Source organism: Protopterus annectens, chromosome 8.part0 (genome assembly GCF_019279795.1).
Source record: "Protopterus annectens isolate FY-2018-M chromosome 8.part0, PAN1.0, whole genome shotgun sequence".
Classification (NCBI taxonomy): Eukaryota; Metazoa; Chordata; order Ceratodontiformes; family Protopteridae; genus Protopterus; species Protopterus annectens.
Window position 1 is genome coordinate 1,397,808,427 of NC_056741.1, and position 20,991 is coordinate 1,397,829,417.

Genomic DNA, 20,991 nt, shown 5'->3' on the forward strand with positions numbered 1-20,991 from the left:
AAAAACAATAGTACATATTCAGGTCCAATAGTTCAATACTGACTCTCAAGGACTGAAAAGGGAAAAAAATCATGGGAAAAGTGGCAGATTTCAATTTTTTCAACAACCCCAAGGAAAGTATCAGCAAAATTATTATCTCCCTGATTCATTGCTGTCACCACAAGGTGCACCATATTTAAATGCTTATTTTAATTCTGGTTAAACTGGGCATTGGCAAAATAGCCATCCATTATCTCACCACCAAGCATGTTCTCCAAATCTTGCAATACCACAGCAACCTGAAAAACAGCCTCCTGTATGATGCACTGCTTGGCAGCCACAAGTGTGGCAGTAAACTCATTAGGACAGCCATGAGCAGGAACCAACCACAGTTATTTCCCTTGGAACCAACTAATCACAACAGTCCTTTGCTCAATGTCACAGTGCAAAATTCATCTATTCTTTTTCTGATAAATACACGAGCTACTAAATCTATGATTACTTTGTCAAATGTTGAACATCTTCTACTTTCTAAACACAGAATTTGGAGTGTAGACATGCCTGGAGTTCCTTTGGACTTCCTAGAAACTAAACCCATTCTTATTTAAATCAGTCCGCTAAAAAATCAACATTCTTTTACTATAGGAAATTTAACCCCTCTACATCAGTTAGGTAAAGATTTTCTGTGTAAACTTAAATGTACTGTTTATTGCACACCTGATGGTGTATTTTTAAATGTTCCTAAAGAATCTTTAGAATTATATTCCCATAGCTGTACAGATGAAAATAACTTTTTTACTATTATAACATTAGAGCAAAATAAAGAAAATGCTGGTATGGCAAAATTAAATGTTATCCCTCTGCAGCTCTGGACTACCCTTATAAATAAGACAGGGCTCATAAAGGATGTCAAATCTGTGCGTATAACATTGTGACCATCTGCCTATGGTAATTCAGTATCCTTTATCGATAAAAGCAGAAAAAATATTAAACTTGTTAGTTCTGCCATGTTACAACAGTGATAGTTAAGTAACCTTTGTTGATAAAAACAGAAAAAATATTAAACTTGTTAGTTCTGCTTTGTTACAACAAGGTGTCATTGCCCCAAATCATAGTCCTTGTAATACTTCTACTTTACCAATAAAGAAACAGAAAGCAAGTACATATAGGTTTCTACAAGATTTACATGCAGTGAATATTGTAGAAGTGCCAACATTTCCAGCTGTTCTTAATCCAGAAACAATACTGAGTTCTGTTCCTTCGAATGCCACAACCTCCTCAGTGACAGATATTTCATCTGCTTTCCTTTCTATCCCTATTCATCCAGATAGCCAATATTTGTTTGCATTTGCTTATGAGGACAGTGGTACACTTGGACTAGACTACCACAAGGGTATATAAAACTCCTAGCCCTTTTTCAAAAAATATAAAGAAAGAGTCTACTTTGACTGAATATATAAATAATTTGCTTTTAGCTTCAAAAACTTCACATGACTGTAAACAAAACTCAAATTTTCCTTTGACTTAGCAGAATTGGAATTCAAGGTTAATAGAGACAAACTACAGTTATGAAAATCTCAGGTTCAATACTTGAGACATCTTTTTTCAAAAGTTGCTAGACAAATTTTGGCTTCACATATTGCTGTGATCCAAACTATATCACGCCCTACTACATAAAAACAGATGTAAGCTTTTCTGGGATTAACAGATTACTGACGACAATGGATTGTTAGCTATGCAAAAGTAGGAAAACCCATGCTAAAATTATTTAAAAAAATACCCCTGAAACTTTAGCCTGATAGAATTATTATAAATGTGCTTTTGTAGAATTAAAAACATTACTTTTAAATCCTCCAGAATGTGGGTTGCCAAATAATTCTAAGAAATATTTTTTGTTTTGCAGTGAAAAAAAATAAAGTAGCACCAGGATTATTAGTACAACATAGAAATGATGGTTGTAGAACTGTTGCTTATTTCAGTACAAATCTAGGTCTTGTAGCTTCAGCCCTCCCCTACTGTCTTAGGGTGATGACCACAATGGTGCTCCTAATTAACATGGCCACAGTGACTCGCGAGCATGAGACTTACATGGTAGTTGTTCATTCTGTAGATGCTTTGTTATTGAAAACTAAAGCATGATGTTTATCTGCAGCACAATGGTCCTAATGTAAGTTGCCTTTACTTAATAACCCTTCTTTACAAGTTGCTCAATGTCCACCACTTAACCCTGCTTATTTAATCCTAAGAGTAGACAAAGGAAACCCTTATAATTGTGTACTTTTTGCTACCAGCACCTCCAAGATTAGATTTAAAGGAAATTGCTCTATAAAGTCAAGATTTAATTCCTTTTTGGACAGATCTTGTGCTCAAAAAACTTCTTTGCAAGACAAAATTGTATTAACTGGACAATTAAATGGAAATACATCTGCTCAAGTAGCTGAGCTTGTAGCTATTATTAAAGCCTGTAAGATTAGCAAAAATCAGTCAGTAACTTTATTTACAAATTCTTTTTATACTTATGGAGTAGTTCATAATTTTGGAACAATTAAAAAAAATGTCATATAACATCTGCAGGGACAGTTATTAAAAATGTTTTTTGTCAATAATTTGTTAGATGCTTTATTATTACTAAGAAAAATTACCGTAGTAAACTGTACCACACATTAAGACTGATGATTTCTTTGTGACAAAGCGTAACACTTTAGAAGACATGGCAGCAAGACAGGTTTAGGTTATATTTTTGTAGCAACTAAATGAAAATAATTTTTCTTTTCAGGAATTATTGTCATTTTAAGATTATACAGAAGAATCTAAGAAAAGTAAATAAATAAACAATGGCTGTAGTCACTTTCTGAACCTTTTGTGGCACCAACTGAATGGTCAAATAGTAGCCCCACACAATTTCTTAAATCAGTTGATAAAAGCCTGCCATCTGCCTTTTCATTTGAGTAAAAATGCATTAATAAAACAGATTTCTACTAACTGGTCTGCCCCTCATCTTTCAAAAGTGACTGAGTATTGTATAGTTTATTTAAAACATAATTTATCTATATCAGTACCTGCACTTGTTCAGTCCCTGAAAAAGCCTCGGAAACCATTCTGTTTCTAGTAGTGGGACTTTATTGAACTTCCTGAAGAGCAAAATAGCTATGTATTAATTCTAGTTGACATTTTTTTCTGAATGGGTAAAAGCATATGTGTGTAAAAGTAATAGAAGCACAGAAGCAAAATAATATATATTTGACTGAATTAATTCTATAATTTGGTGCTCCCTGTTGCATCCAGTTGGATGGCACCTATTTTATAACCACATGATACAGCAACTTTACAAAATGTTAAACATTAAATTGCAATTTACATTGTCCCTATAGACCAAAGGTTTCTGAAATAGTGAAAGAAGCCAAACTTAGATTAAAAATAAGATTAGCTAAAGTTTGCGAGAAAACTGATCTTAAATGGCCAGAAACATAGCATTTAGTTTTATTTATTATTAAAAGTACAGTTAGTACAACAGAAAAATAATACCCCCTCATAAAATCATCTTGGCCAGACCCAAGAAATTGCCTGCTATCCCTCTCCCAAAAACATAGCATATTCATAAATTAATTGTTTCATATTGCAAATCTCTATGTGTAGTTTGCAAAACTAACGTAATGTCATTCTACATGCAGTCCAATGACTCACAGATTAGGACTATCATGACCTGTAACCCAGTGACTTTGTCTATATTACAGTACAATACCAAAAAACTCACTTAGCCCAAGATGAAAAGGACCATTCTTAGTTTTGCTCACAACTGCTACTGCCATCCATTGTGAGAGCCTCCCTACCTGAATCCATATGTCACATATCAAAAAGACTCTCCCTTGTGACAAGGCTAGCAAAAATACCATTGACATTAGATCACACAGCCTACTGCGAAGTTGTTGATGAAGCTTTTTTTTTTTTTTTTTTTTTTTTTACAAATTGCACAGAAAATTTCAGAGTACACATAAAAATGAAAGGGAGTAAGAAAGAAAAAAAGACAGATACATAGTAATCCAGAACTCAGGCAACTGTTTTCCCTCAAAAGGCAGCATTTTCCATATCTTATCACAGTCTCAAAGTACAACAAAACAGAAGCTGAAAGTGAAAGATGCATGAAGCATTCTGGGTAGAATAATAGCACCTAGAAGTCTATGAAAGTTTCATCTCCTGAAATGTCCTAATACCTATGGCATTAGTCCTAATGGTTACAAGAGTTGGACCTCTTCTTATAAGAATTGCATTATATCAGTTTTTATTAAATTTCAGCATTTGAGGTGTATTCTGCTTAAAGTTCATTCTATCACATTAACACATTGGAATTTATTTATTATGTTTTATTGACTAGATACTGCACAGAAACAATTTTCAGAAGACACGTGAAAAGGAAACAAAAACTGCCCTAAAATGACATATAGAGATTTGCACTAACAAGACAAAAACATACCCAATTAAAAAAAAGCTTAATGATTAAGCAATATGTCAAAATTGAAGATTACTAGAAATATTTAGAAGCATTTACTGTGAAGATGAAAGGCAAATTTTCATTGAGTTATGTACCACAACTTTGACAACAGCAATGAGGCATTGTGACACATCGTTGGCTAGCTGAATGTAGTAATTTCTTCCTATTAGCAGAGTTTGTATAAAATTTGCATTTAAGTCTCCTTAATACTTTTATAAATGCAAAATCCAAAAGAGGTACTTATGGCTTAACCTATTATTTCTCATTGGTAATCATATTCTTAGTGCATTATATAAAATGGAAAAAACTGTATAGTATCCTACACTATATTATAAGACACTATATTATATCTGTAGAATTTGATGCTAAGCATAAAAGCATCGGTGTACATGGAATACTGTAATTATGTGTAAAATCTGGGAAAAGACAACTTTGTTTAGTACCTAAGATAACCTCAAAGTGTTCTATAGCTATGTCAAGAACCTAAGTGGAAACTCTCACAATCTGCTCTGAGTTAGTGTAAAATGGCACAAAATACACTGAATTGACTGATATTGCCAACATTCTGGCAGACAAGTTTAGTGCAAAATTCACCCCCCTCTCATCCTCTAAAGGGCCCATAACCATACCAGAAGAATGTAAAGCCCCGACAATCACTGACACACAGGTTAAAACAGCCCTATCCAAAGCCAAAAATATAGCTTCAATGGGACTAGATGGTGTCCCAGGCTGTGTCTTACATGAACTCCAAAATGAACTAACCCCTCACCTAAAAACACTGTTCAAACTCAGCCTCTCTACAGGCTATGTACCCATAGAGTGGTGCACAGCAACAGTTATCCTGCTCCACAAAAGTGGAGCCACAACGGACCCCGGGAACTATTGCCCTATAAGCCTGACTAGCCTGGTCTGCAAGGCTATGGAGCTCATCATCATGGAACTCATTAACAGAGACACTGGGAACCTCCAAACATTGGACCCTTCCCAGTTTGGCTTTGTTAAGGGCAGATCATGCCTCCTAAACCTGGTGGACTTCTTTGAGACAGTTACCAAGACTTTAGATGAGGGAAAGGAGGTCCACACAGCCTACCTAGACCTCGCAAAGGCTTTCAACACCATTCTTCATTCTGGTATTATAGACAAGCTCACCAGCCTGAACATAAACCCCTACGTCATGAGATGGGTTGCCAATTGGCTCACGTATAGAACCCACACGGTGAGAGTTGCAGGCTCTAGGTCCAACTCTAAACCGGTTACAAGTGGCAATCCCCAGGGCTCAGTCCTGGGACCCCTTCTGTTCGGTATATATTTCTCAAAGGTACAGGCAAGCACATGAGGACTATGGCTGACCAGGTTCACAGATGACTGCAAACTGGGGGCCATAATTGACTCTCTGGCTGATATAGACATCCTCCAGAAGGGTCTCACTGAGACGGATACCTGGTGTCAAAATCATGGCCTCAAGCTAAATGCCAAAAAGTGCATAGTCATCACCTTTGGAAATAACAAAGTACCCGCAAACTACCACATATGTGGTAGTCCCCTAAATACAGAAAATGAAATAAGGGATCTGGGGACCCAAGTAGATAGTAATCTCTCCTTTGATAACCATATTGCCAAGGTGGTTAGAAAATCCTTCTATGTGGCCCACCTAATAACAAAAGGCTTCGCATCTAGAACAAAAGAGGTTATTGTGCCCCTCTACTCATCACTCATCAGACCCATCATGGAGTACAATGCCCCATTTGGGATGTACCTTACAAGACACTTGCAACAGCTGGAAAGACGACAGAAGTACCTTACCAAGAGGATTACTGGCCTCAAACAGATGCCCTATGCAGCCCGACTGAAGAAACTCCAGCTGTACTCGGTTGCATGCCGCTTACTCAGAGGTGATCTCTGCCTGACATACAAGGCCATGTCCAACCCAGAATTGATGGACATGCTCCACCTAAAAAAAAAAACAAATCCCAGAGAGCCACATGCTCTAGGGATCTAAACTTCACCACAACGATAAATAGGACTTGCTGGAGGGATATATTCCTGTCCCAGAGACTCCCCATGCTTTGGAACAGGATTCCAATCTACATTAGACAGAGCCCCTCACTAACATTCTTTAAGAGAAACCTTGACGAGTGGATGGGAAACAGAAAATTTACCCCGGGATCACTGCAGTGGCTCTGCTGGACAGAGACACAGGGAACTAATGGCTCTGCTGGACAGAGGCACAGGGAACTAATCTAAGGGGGCTGCAAAAGCCAACACATTCTGGCTAGGCTTACAGATGCCTCAGGCAGATAGCCTAGTACTTACCTATGAACCTATGAACCTATGAACCTTACTGTTAAGTTCTAGTCTCAGATTAGAATATAATAACAAACAGTAGTGAGAAGCTAAAACAGCTTTAAAAGCTAACACTTCACTTTTGTGCATACACACTAAAAGTGTTACAGAATGTGTGTACATTTTTTAAGCCATTCATCCATCAAAGTACACTTCACATCTGTCCGATTTCTGTGTGGAAACATTAAGTGTTTCACAGCTTTCAATGGTATGAAACACTTTGTACTCCTCCACTTTTTTCTATAACTAGCTGCAAATCGGAGCAGCTAATGATCCCTATAATACACTGAATTTTGATTAGGTCTCTCTGATCATAACTATTTGTTACGTATTCTTGACACAGATGTTACAATTCACTCCTGGAGCACAGTGAAGTCTGAGTTCTGAGGTGAACTTGATGTCCATGTCCCGAATACAAATCAAGTTGATTATGAATGGATACTCAGTCATAATGACCTATACTAACAGAATGTTTTCCAGAGTTCGGTTCTGCTAATTATAACAACGAGGCTCATATGTAAGGACCTTGCTATAACAATGTGCTTATCTATGAACCTTGCTATAATAAGATTTTTCTCTGACTTTCAGAGTACATTTAAAGTCCTTCACTTATTAGAGTCTGTTTATAATAAGATACCTGATCATAATTATCTATAATATACATAACATTAAATATAGATGGACACATATGAAGACAAAATATTGCAACAGTGGTTTTAACAGCAAAAATGTTTTATGGGTATGACAATACAAGCCTCAACTAATAGCAATCCATTTATTTGCTAACTACAGTGGTCACAAATGTTGTAGTTTCTTGATTTATTGTGAACAAACAGCAACAATAACAAGAGCTACAGCCCTTCAGGAGAAATGCAAATTACAGAATTTCACAGTTTTAATGAGCAGGTATTTAATCACAAACACATAAATTTTCTTTTAAAAGATTGTTAACCAGTTCCATAGATTTCATAGATATTCCAAGACCATTGAGTTTTATGTTCATTTATGTCTTACCAGGACCCTCCCTCATGCTACACCTACTTTTTCTATGAGGGCCATGTCAGGCAGTCCTGGAGTAAATTTGTGAAGCCTATTTCTAGGTTATGTTTATCGGAAAATAGTGAGTTACACTGCTTAAGATGCAGGATAAGTTTATTCTAGATGTTATGGAGGTGCTGGATTGTAAACCTATCCCTCCACCATGTTTTATTTATCTACTAGTGAAGATTCAGATCCCTTGTACTAATGCAGATACAGGCATTGGACTTAGAGAGATATAGGAGATCCAGGACAGCCAGGACTCTAATGGTACTGTAAGCAAGAGAGTGATCTCATTTCAAATGCATATAAAATAGTTAATAAAGGGATAGAGCTTATAGCCTCTCTTATAACTCAGAGACTTTAGGCCTGTGATATGTTTGGTTAAGAACCTATGGAGTCTTTCTAATTGTTTGATATGTTTACTGAGATATATCTGAAAGATGCCATTGTGCTTGATAATTGGTATGATCAATGCTGACTATAATGGAGTGATTACTTCTTCAGACCTTGATGATATTCCTTTGGCAACTAGCTGTGCTAGATAAAAGGATTTCCTGATAATTGCTGTGACATGATGGTTAAAAGACAGTGAATTATCAACACAGGTTGTAGGTCCCTGACTCCATTTTCTTGTTCTGATAGTGTGATGTCTATCTAGTATGGGGGGGGGGTGAGGATGATTTAGTTTGACCCCATTTTTAGTATACCAAGGGTTTACTAAGGAGAGCTCATTCTGGGTGGTCCAGGTGTCAAGAGGGTGATTTAACAACAGCAATCAGTTTACAATCATCTGTGAACAATTCTTGTTAGGCAGAGGTCTTGGCTGTCTGCTTAGAGATCTGAAAAGTAAAGGCCAAAAATGAGAGGTCCCAGCACCAAACCTTGAGGGACCCAGCTGGTCATTTTCATACATTCTGATGAGGCATTGCAGCTCACAATGTGTGGGTTCTTTCTAGTCTCTTTTAAACTTTAATTAATCCTATTACACAGTTATCATTAAAAATGAATTCAACTCTATGCCATCATTTAATCTTTCTGAGATCATGGTATTATATCTGAAGATCATTCTAGCCTCTATCTGTAACAATTAGATAGACTGCTGGGTCTTTCAGCAATTATAACTGGGCATATTAATGTTTTTATTCTGACATTCTTTTGTTTTATCAACTATATTGTTTATAAATCAACCTTATTTCATAATGTAGCTTGTTATTTTTATTTTGTTCAACCTGAAATACTTATCTGGCATGAGATGAGCATTATACAATTTGAATTTTTAGATGGCCTAAATTGAAATCCATTTGGTTTCCATTTTAACTATGAGCACTCTCAATATAACATACTTCCTGCATTTAACTTTAGAAAGTAAAATCATTGACACAGACTAAGAACAAAAAAACATAGCAGGGGATAGGCTCCTATACCCCCTAGTTTAAAGTAGTATTTTTAGTATGCAGAGTTATTTCAATTGAAATTAAAGTTATTTTAAGGAAGACGTTTGCACAAGGATGTTTTTGACATAGTTAGCCATCTGAGGCAAAGAGACTATACAGCAAATAGGGCATTGAACAGAGTTAAGAAAAGGAGCAGAGACTGATTTTTAATTGAGGGATACAAGAAGTAGTAAGCTTCATGTGTGATCATGTCCTCAAATAATATGAAAATCATTAGCCTTATAACAATGTACAAACATTTGTCACGGCACACAGATTCTGTTTCTCACACGAAATGGAAGATTTTGCCAACTAATATGGAATTTTGGCAGTGTTCAGCATCCCACCCAATATTTAGTACATAGACATTGTACATAGCCATTTGATTTATTATTCATAGTATTTGGTAGATGTTAAGGGAGCTCCACAACCACAAAGAATTTCCTCCTTTGGCAGATATAACATCTATTAGTTTCAACTTTCTATGGAAACTAATGTTGAATGATTAATGATGAGTGCTTCTAGTAGATCAGTTTTTGGGATGCAAAGCAAAAATGTGAGATATGCCAGCCAATGTGAATGTGGTAAAGTGTAAACTGGTCAGACAGCATATAATTTTAAAAAGAAGATGCAAGAACACTTATCTGATATAAAGGTGACAAAGTTATCCAGCAAAATAGATATGCATTCCAAAGAATGTAAGAACCACAACATTTTTTCATTGTGCCCTATTACAGCTTCAGAAACAGCAAACCGTGTGCAAGAAATGCCCTTAATATTATTGCAGATGCATTAAAATTGATTTTCAAATAGTATATTATGGCCCCAGAATGCTTTAATAACAGGGTGAATTGGAAATGCTGAACTACATGATAGTTAATTAAATTTTAAAAGACAGTGAATGTGGGAGTTCTGCAATTCTCTTGGAAGGCTGTAAGCCCAAGGACAAGGCCAGGAAGTGCTGTTGTTGCTGGTTATCCAAGATACCAACAAAAAAAAAACTTCAAGAGTTGTAATCCCTGTGGTTTAAAACTTTAATAAATATCACAAAATGGGTTTAAAGCAATCTATTTTTACTTGAAAGCCAGTCTATACATTTTAACAGTATTAAGCAGATTTTTACAGCAACTATTCAAAATAAATGGATTGCTATAGCTTTTCCTAAGTAATTCAAACTACAAAAAATATAATTTGCATAACTTTATTAATCAGGCACAAAGCTTATATTCAGAAGTTAAAATACTGTTGTAGTGTGAGGTAGTTGACAAACTGCTGTATGACACTGTAATATGTTTTCTCTGACATCACATTTAGAAACGAAAAGCATTAGTTAAACTGTCCTTGTCCATTGTCCACCTTTATCATTAACACTTAACCAGCAAATGTAACAGTATTTTCTGATGGTTTAATGTTTGTGTATGTGTTTCAAGCATTATGTATATTAACTGAATGTTCTATCCAGTTTCAAATTTTGATAAGTTTTCTGTAAAATTTGTAAACTGATGGGGTTAGAAATTGTACATTCATGAATATGTGTTGCCACTTAGTTTTTGCAGATTATTTAACATTCTGCAATATATAATTATCCACTGACAACTACTTTATTATGGGATACAAGCTGAGACATCAGTCGGATTCATAAAATATGGAATAAACTAATAGAAAAGATGAAGTATAACACACAAAGAGGGAGATCAATGCATACTAGGAAGAAGCAAATTAAAGAAAAAAGTCAGAATAAAGATAATAATAATATTAGGAGTGTTGTTAATGGAAAATGCAGGGAATGGGAAGCCATGCCATGGCATAGAGGGATAAGGCCCAAACTACAGGTTATGATACCTGGATTCAATTAGCAGCTCATGCATTGGATGCATGGCGAGGGAAGGATGGGCATGCCCAATACAAGATGGAGGGCATAAGCCTGCACACACCTTGCTTTAAATCTCTGATGGAGGTAGGGATACATAGTGGGTTGTGTTCAAACTGGGATTAGGTGAGGGACACTGGCTAAGTCATTACAGGAGCTGGACAATATGATATATATCCCCATTGTATGTCAGCACATTGTAGAGATACAATCGTGCACTGGGAGAAATTGGGTCAAATGTACACTGGGAGAAATGGGGTACGGCATTAAGAGCAGAATACCCTAATGGTAGCATATGATAGCACACCAGGATGTGCTCATCTCCACACTGGTCCTAAGCATGGGTTGGAGTAGGTCCAGGGATGTGTTGGAGTGCCCGGCAGACCCAATGGATATAGAAGTGGCACCAGTGGCAGCTGATTGACAGCTGCAGAGAGAAAAATACTCCAAAACAAAAAGAAAATAGAAATTATAGGGAAAGGCAGAAGGATAGGGACAGATCAATCATCTGTCACAGTAGCTGTGTAATGCTATTCAGAGGCAAATATGGTACCATACAAGAAAGGTAAGGCATAGAATGATTTATATATCTGAAAAAAATGGGCACGAATAAGTACTCGAATTTACAAGATGCAGACAGATCATTTATATATCTATATATATATATATATATATATATATATATATATAGGGAGAAAGAGGCAAGGATCATGTGTAAGGGTAACTTGAATACAATTTAAGAGAGTAAATGTATGTTTCCTCCAAACAGATATAAGCACAGAGTTGGGAATTTGAAGTTACAGCCAGACAAGTATAAGATAATCATGTGCTCTTCCATCATATCACAAAACGTTACTGGAGAAAGACGATGCACTCCTGCAGCTGGCATTTTAGTATGTCAGCACTGGCTATGTATGCATCTGCTGAAAAAAAAAACTTTCCTGATGCCCACATTGTTGGATTTAAACTGGCTGACTATAAAGAAGGTCAACATATAATGGCTGACTACAAAAAAAACAAATAATAATAATAATAATTGCCCTCCCAAAAAATAATTGCTCAACAGTAGGAAAGGGGAAAACTCTCAGCTGATCTCGAACTAATTTTTCTCCTACAACTTTAATTTTTCACTGAATTCTGAATTGAGCAAATCAGCCAGCCAGCCAGCCAATTCACAGTTCAATGATATATATATATGGTTCTACCTGACTTCGTCGACAGCGCAGAAGACCGACATCGGAATCCGGAGCTCCAGAAGATCGAAATCGAAGAAGACCGACGCGAATCGCGAGTGGCAGAACATCGACAATGCAGAAGACCGACACGACGGATGACAACACCAACGCCGAGGATGCCGACATGGGGAAAGGCTGTGTGAGTATGCGGTAGTGACGGACGTTAGGGTGCGAGGCAGGTAAGTGTGGAGATTGACGGTCTGTGGGGATAGGGGTGGGTTAAGTGAGTTAGGGTTAGGGAGCGATAGGGGTGGGTTAAGTGAGTTAGGGTTAGGGAGCGATAGGGGTGGGTTAAGTGAGTTAGGGTTAGGGAGCGATAGGGGTGGGTTAAGTGAGTTAGGGTTAGGGAGCGATAGGGGCGGGTTAAGTGAGTTAGGGTTAGGGAGCGGGTAGGTAAGTGTGCGATAGTGACGGACCTTAGGGTTAGGGTAAGGTTTAGTGTGGGCTTGTAAGGATTTTGGTGTGCTTGTGTTGTGTGTGTGGTTTGTGGAATGGGGATGTGTTTTGTTTTTAATTGTTATTGTGGTGTGTGCAGTGTATGGGGTTTCGTGTTTGTGTACCGTCGGTTATTTCGTTGTCGGTTATGTGTGGTTTCGTGTTTATGGACTGTCGAATATGTGGTGTCGGTGATGTGGTTGTCGGTGTTGTGTGGTTTCGACTATGTCAGGTAGAACCATATATATATATATATATATATATGTGTGTGTGTGTGTGTGTGTGTGTGTGTGTGTGTGTGTGTGTGTGTGTGTGTGTGTGTGTGTGTGTCTGTCTGTCTGTATCTCCATCCACCCATAACCTGTTTTTCCCATTTTTGCACATGGGGTCAGGTGTCAACCCAACAGTGACAATCATTTATAGCCAAGGTTTACACTGCTGGGTGGCTACTCCTGTCACTGTTATTCTTCCACACCACACACTTGCACTCACGCTCTCACCTATATCCAATTTAAAGTGTCTAGTCCTCCTACTGCATGGCTTTGGAATGTGGGAAGAAACCTGACCTGAACACCCACAGGAAGCCAACATGAACACAGGGAGGACATCCAGACTCTTCACAGAAGGCTCTCCAGGTGAGAACTGATCTGGAGAACCTCTTGCTGTGAGACAGCTTTATCCTCTGCACCATAAATTCAGAAATGTTTGGCATAGCTCTGTATGATTGGGATTTCTTCTTAAGTTCTTCCAGACTGAATCTCTGGCTTTAAATTTGTTTTTACTAGCCACTGAAAGGCATGATTAACACTGTGATCTGAGCCTTCTTGTCGAAAAAGAGTAGATTATATCCTGAATTCTGGTCAGTTTTGTGTTGAAAAATTCTAAAGCAGTGAGGGGTTCAGGCATGGCATACAGGGGGAGTCCGATCTATAGCAGTGAGTATGGTGTTGAGATTTGGTAGCTTATTATGAGGGAAACATCTTTCTTCAGTTATATGAGGATGTTTGTTCTGAATGACCAAATGGATTTAATGGGTGATGGGTCACTGAGAACACTGGGGAGTATTTCAGTGTGAGGGCACCTATTCTCTTTGTTGGTTATTATTAGGTCATGTGTGGAGCTAAAAGCAAGCAGCATCTTAATCGGTGACAAGAGTCTTTCCCAACAACATTGATATTGAATCACCAAGAATAACTGTGCTGTTATGTATACCTTTATGAAACATATGTTGTAGAATTTTATGTAAAATAGAGATAGAGGAGGGCAAGGTATATAAATTGTTACAATTCACATGTGGATGTGCCCACCTAATGTGATATGAGAGGCTACCCAATTGGGACTTGTGTCATCTGTAATATTTCACACAAAAATATATATGCACACAATGTGTGTGTGTGTGTGTGTGTGTGTGTGTGTGTGTGTGTGTGTGTGTGTGTGTGTGTGTGTGTGTGTGTGTGTGTGTGTGTGTGGTGTGTATATATATATATATATATATAGAGAGAGAGAGAGAGAGAGAGAGAGAGTTATTTGTAGGTTTAGATACTTTTACAGTGATTAAATGAGAAACAACTAATTACATAAATCCACCGTGGCCATCTTTCAAACTTTAAAATGATTTAATGTGATGTATTTTTTTTTCCTTTCTTGTCTTGCATCATCCAGTGTTCTTCAGTGTGAGAATTTTGATCGGCTGCCTCATGCATATCAATTACAGGCTTTCTTATTATAATTAAAAGACCACAGACTCATATTCTAGCTTTATCCAGCTATAGCAGTGCCAAGAGTAAATGTTTTTATCTTGCCTGCTCTGTAGTAATGTTTTTTTTTCTAAATATGTATTGTCTGTATGATAGCATTACATCCTGCTATTGGGACACTAGGGTGATTTCAGCCTTTCAAATGGACTATCTAGTGAAAGAAGAAGCTATCTAAGTGAGAAATGTGAACATTGGACTTTTAAAGACAAAAGAAGGAAAACTAATGTAATATGAAGAGGCAGGAAACAATAATACTGCTCTTGCTAACAGCTTGGCCAAAAAATGGGGGGAAATATGTGGAAACTAGTCTGTAATATCTAATGATTCACAGCTAAGAAAGGAGAGAAAGAATAGGCTCTTCCAACTTTTCAGCTCAAAAGTTCATAGATGCATCCTAAGCTTATGTCCTAGTCGGCTTCAAGAAGCTTTACTGCATTTGTCCCATGTTTTAATATAAGTAAATCACGTAAGTTTCCTTCTTGATGGTCTAAACATGATTGAGGTTTTTCATAAGGAAAAGGAGATTATGCCAATGGCAATGGAAGTGCTGGGTAATGAATTATACATATTTGTTATTAATACCAATAGTCTGTAAGGTTGACTGTGCTAATCTTGCATAAGGAATATTCTAAATGTACTGTTTCAAAGAAAAACAGGATCCTTCATGGCCCAAGATGTAAGGCACAAGTTCTCTTTGAAAAGCTAATAGAAGACTGAGAGCAAAGGCAATTCCTTTGTCATCTCAGGATAGCACAGGCATCCAAGACCATCAGTTCTTTTGGTTGTGAACCATTATTTCCTGTTAGACTGAGCAACACTTTTTCTTAAGAGCGCACTGGGTATGCAAGGATCTGGGACACCATTGAGATGTAATCAGAAAAATACCCTCCCTAAACCAAATACCTATCCCCTGGGAAAAATGTAAGCTCTACAGTTCTTATTTACTACTTCAGTGATCTTCTGATCAAAGGAAAGTTTTCTATCTAGGACTTTACCAAGATATTTTACAATAGTATCCATTTTGAACTGTTTTCCTTTAATATGACAGGCCGGAAGAATTACTTGCTTCCCAGATGTTATTGTGCTGCATTTGTTGAGATTCAGAGCATTCTGTTTACATTGGATACAAGAATGATATGACTCCCTGTTTACAAACTATAACGACTCTTACACATGACAGTTGAGGATACCCACCTGTATACTAGTGAGGAAACCAAGATATAATAGTCCCATTCTGAGACATGAACCAAGCTGTCTTGGTGAAAACCTGGAAATCTAACCGCTAGACCAGATGGGAAATCCCTTCATGGAAATTTTATTCAAAACACATGTACAAAAAGCTTAGACAGACTGGAGGTTCAGTGTTAAATGAACATCTATAAACAACAAAGTCAAAACTTCAGTGTCCAGGTCATGGATCTTTTTTTCTCTCTAGCATAGATGAAAGTACTTGTAAGTAAACCAGTTTATTCCCCTACTCTTCCACCAGTTGGATGCAGCAGGCAAAGAACTTGTGTAAAGTCAGAGAACAAGGTAAGGAAGCAGAATACAAATTTAGTTTGGCAAAAGAGGCAAGCCAGGAATCCTTCAACTAACATCATTACGTGTACTGGAAAGTATGCAGTTACACAGTTCCAGCATATAAAAAGAGAGGTAGTGTGTTTGATACCGAATAGTGACTGGCAGAGTAGTTTGGCTATCTTATATTTACAGTGTTTGGCTTAGAGTTCAGCATAAAAGAAAGTCACTTTCCAATAACATGTTGCATAGCTTATAAAAATCTGTTTTGAATTTCATGTGCTTAGGTTTATAACTATAACAGCGGTGCCAATCTGAGAAGGAAAACAACTGCATTACTCATTTAATGCTTTTATTTCAAACATTTCTTTCTTCTTCTTCGTTCTATTTGCCTGTTCAAAGATTTCCTATCCAGTAAAATTAGGTGTAATATATAGGCAGAGACATTACAGATATATTTTTTAATATCTATGAACTTTTATCTCTCTTAAAATTGCATATAACTATTACCATAGCTAGTCTGACATTCAGACTGAGAGAAGTACAGGCAGCTGATAGTATGTTTGTAAATCAGCTGATGTCAGACAGGAAGGCTGCAAAGTTAATGGCTCATAAAACATAAAACTAGCCTTGTCAGCATACAACAAAATTATTATTCCATAAAGTATACCATTCAGGAAAACTTTCTTTAAAAAGAGAGAGTGAAATAATTCTTAAAGTTAGCATTAACTTAAGATGTACAAAAGGCTTTTCAAGATATCTTAGTGGAATAATTACTTACAGAGTTATACTTTTCATCTAATTGGACCCAGAGGGTGTAGTGTGGAAAAGACTGAGTACCAATTGTACACTGTAACTGAATTCACAAAAATGTGTTAGTTTGTACCATGTTAAAAGCTTTCGCCTTAGAGTTGCACACTGCTGAGTTTAACATTTCAAATTAAATGTTCTGATATACATTGGTTTCATGGTATTTCATTCCAGAGAGGCAAAGCTGCATTTCAACATACTACATTTTACACCATACACAAGCACACTTACAACACCAATTTCTAATTCTTTCCAGAACTTAAAAAACACTTACTTACCCGCTTAACAGAAAATGGACAATATAAAACCAAACTAGGTGGGGGGCTGTGCCCCCCCGCACCTCCCCTAACTATATATAGTAACTCCAGGATCACACTGTAGTGGGAAAAAGGGCATATGCCTTTTAAATGCCTTACAGTACTCTACACAAATAAAATGTAGTATGTTGAAATGCAGCATTGTAAGCTTTCAGTGAAATGAGTTTTCTGTGATTTGAAGTTTTGGCAATTTGGTCTCAGCGAAGTGAAGTAGACCCATATATATATATATATATATTTATATATATATATATATATATATTTCTAAATGTCATAGTTTCATAATTATAAAAACAAATTATCCAAATCTGATTATATTTATGTGTGTGTGTGTGTGTGTGTGTGTGTGCGTGTGTGCGTGTGTGTGTGTGTGTGTGTGTGTGTGTGTGTGTGTGTGTGTGTGTTGTGTGTGTGTGTGGGGGGGCTTCCATATAAGGCATTAGAGGGAGTGCAAAAACACTTTTAAAAATGATTAAGCTTCATAATTTTGAAGTCAACATTTATCTGTCATACTTTTGATGCACATCATACTTAAGTGTGTGTGTTTGTGTGTGTGTGCGTGTGTAAATATATATATTTATATATATATATATATATATATATATATATATATATATATATACACAGAGAGAGAGAGAGAGAGAGAGAAATACACATACACATGCATACATAGTCATACATACACACATACACACACAGTCATACACACGTTTGCTTTTATCATTTATGTTATGTATATGATATACGCAACACGGATAACAATGGGCACTTGATAATAATAAAAGCTGCAGGATACTTTGCTATGTTGGCAGCCTAAGCTTTGAGATGGACACAGATAAAACAGCAGACCTGACAGTGGTTACTAGTTTGTATTCCTTCTAGTTCAGAGATCTATATTCTAGAACTCTGATTCTCTGTTTTTCCAGAAAAATGATTAATATAATTAATATAATTTGATTTGTCAGAGTACTGAAAAAGCAAGTTATTTCAAGGAATTTGCATTTTAAGGCACAAAACGAATTTATTGCCACTTGTATTTCTTAATTTGCTGCTTGTAAAACTGCCAGTTTGCTTTCTTCAGTACTCTACACTCAGATTTTGTTTTAATTGTGCTTGTATATAGCAGCAGCAGTAAAAAAAAAAAAAAAAAAAAAAAACAACAAGGAAGAAAAATATAATCATGGTAATAATTCACATTTTTTGTAATAATAGGAAGTGACTGTCTCCGGCCATGCTTAAGTTTTTGTCACTGTTGAGTCTTATGCTTGTCATTTAATAAGAGAGCTGCGTACTACCTGTTGCATGTTATTAATTCTCCTATACAGATAAGTGAGACTGTGAGACAGCAAGCTATAACAGAAAGCTGCAGTGACATGATGAAAGGAATAATCTTTTCTGGTATGGTTGCCCTGACCAGCTACCATATCCATATTGCGTGGAAGGAAATAGAACTGAGACATCACTAAACATGAGAGATGAAAAGAGCTTCTAAGAACCTGGAACTCAGACAAAACTATGTATAGTGAAACTAATATAATTTACCTTTCTCTCTGTAGGTCAGGCAGTGTGTCGAGGAGGAACACAAAAGCCATGTTACAAGGTTGTTTATTTTCATGATGTATCACGTAGGTACAGTTTTGAAGAGGCTCACCATGCCTGCAGGAGTGAAGGTGGATACTTGGTCAGTATTGAGTCAGAAAATGAGCAAAAATTGATTCAACAAATCATACAGGGACTGGGTGCTGGCGATGGAGACTTCTGGATAGGTCTCAGAAGAAAAGGAGACAAAATGGAGAATTCTGGAAATTGTCCTAGTCTATATGCATGGATGGATGGCAGCAACGCCAAATTTCGGTAAGAACTGTCTTAAATATAAAACATTTAAAGAATGTTTTTTGTTGTTTGATAGTCATCAAAGTAAAAGATCAAACTAAAGCAGTATGGACTGATGGTAAATGACAGCCATGCTACTAAATATGCCTCCATGTTGAGAAAAAATAGTCAGATCCATGCACAAGGGGGCATCTGACTGTATTATACATGTATGAACATTTGAGGCCAGGAGGTCTTTAGCATAAACCATTTAATACCCAGACTTGAATAGATCATTATTTGACTGGCCTTAATTGCACTTATGACACCAAACCGCTTCATAGATCTGTTAGTAAACTATATCGTTATCTGTGAGATTACTTTGAACAGTATCTTACCTTGTGGATGGCTAACTGACTGCCTGTAACAGAAAGGGCAACACTTTTCTAGAGTTCTGTGATAACGGACCTCCTGCCTATTGAATAATACCTACACCTGGCACACTGAGTAGCCATAACTATTACTTCACTACCCATTAATGTCACAGCAATCAGGGTTTTTTAACTTACGAAAGGCCTTCATCTGCCTTAGTCAGTTCTGAAAAGGCTTAACCTATTATTTCCGAGTCACACTAAACAGTCAGAAATTAAAAAAACTACCTTAGTTTTCACATGAAGTCGAACTGCCTTTTATATGATATGCACAAATGCTGTTCTTTTAAGGGCATTTTTAGTACTCAATAATTAAATATTGTTCCATCTTTTTGTACATGCCTAAGTAATGTTCGTACAATTCCTTACCATGCTGTCATGTTCTAGTTAATTCCGATATTTGTTATGATGTTAACACACTCTTGCAATTTTGTTCAGTTTGTATTGCTAGGGATGCTTGTTTATATATTTGTGCATCCAGGGTCATGCCTGAAAAGACTCACCTACTTAGTTCATAGGTTCTAAGTTAGTTACTAGAAATGCAATCCAGGAGACAATTAAGGAGCCTAGTTCAACTTTGCAATTGTTCCAAACCATTATTTGGTTAAGTGACTTGTTCAAGGTCACACAGTAGGCAAATGACAACTGAAGGAATCAAACCCTGAAACCCAGGAAGTAGGTCATTAGCAGCTCACAACCTTAAACCACTTTCCCAATTTCCAGACTAACAGTTAACAATTAAATAAAAAGAAAGAAAGGCAATGAGAAAAATAGTAAGTCTGAGCCAAATGGGTGAGTTTACAACAGATAAAGACTGCGAAAAGGCTGATAAATAAATGCCTTGTTCAGAAATCACAAAGGAAGATAAGCTAGATTTGTGAAAAACAACCAGTAAGGTATTCAGAACAATGTGGTAGACTCCAGCCTTGTCAAAGAAACTTGAAAAAAGTAAAAAGAGAAATGAGATGAAAGGATTCAATCTGGAATACTACCAGAAGTGACAAAAGAAAGTACAGTTGTGTGAAATATTCAGTATAATACATCTTTAAGGAAAATGTCCTCCCAGTAGTAAGTTCGAACTTAGGAATAGGTTCATATCCCACACAATCTTCCCACCCAGTCCCATCACCTGCGAAAACCAGTGTCAGTCTTACAGTGATGTACAATTCTTCAGTACAAAAGCCTTTCTTCAGTATAAAATAACAAATCACTACCTCACAAATGCAAAATCAGAACACCTGGCCTTCTAAGTTGTTGTTGTGTCTTTCGGCTTTTCCCGGTTAGGGGTCACCACAGTGGAACTCCAGTCCGCTAATGATTGGTAGTTGGTTTTTACGTGCCGAGTTACCAGCCTTGACACAACACCTTCAATGAAGGTACACCCATTCACGCATGTCTCCACGCAAGAGACACTCTAGCTGAGAATCGAACCAGACAGAGTCTTACTGTGAGGCGACAACGCTACCGCAGCACCACCACCGCTATTTAATTGATAACTGCCTATAGCTGGGAACAGTTTAT

At 36.9% G+C, this 20,991-nt stretch overlaps 1 protein-coding gene across 4 annotated transcripts in view; it reads left to right on the plus strand.

The window, feature by feature from the left end:
* The window catches only part of LAYN (layilin), a 375,483-nt gene that overhangs the window by 128,766 nt on the left and 225,726 nt on the right, over nucleotides 1–20,991 (plus strand). For all 4 annotated transcript variants that reach the window (XM_044080992.1, XM_044080990.1, XM_044080993.1 and 1 more), the window contains one exon: nucleotides 18,784–19,081. In XM_044080992.1, the coding sequence (XP_043936927.1) occupies nucleotides 18,784–19,081 (298 nt within the window). The remainder of the gene's footprint in view (nucleotides 1–18,783; nucleotides 19,082–20,991) is intronic.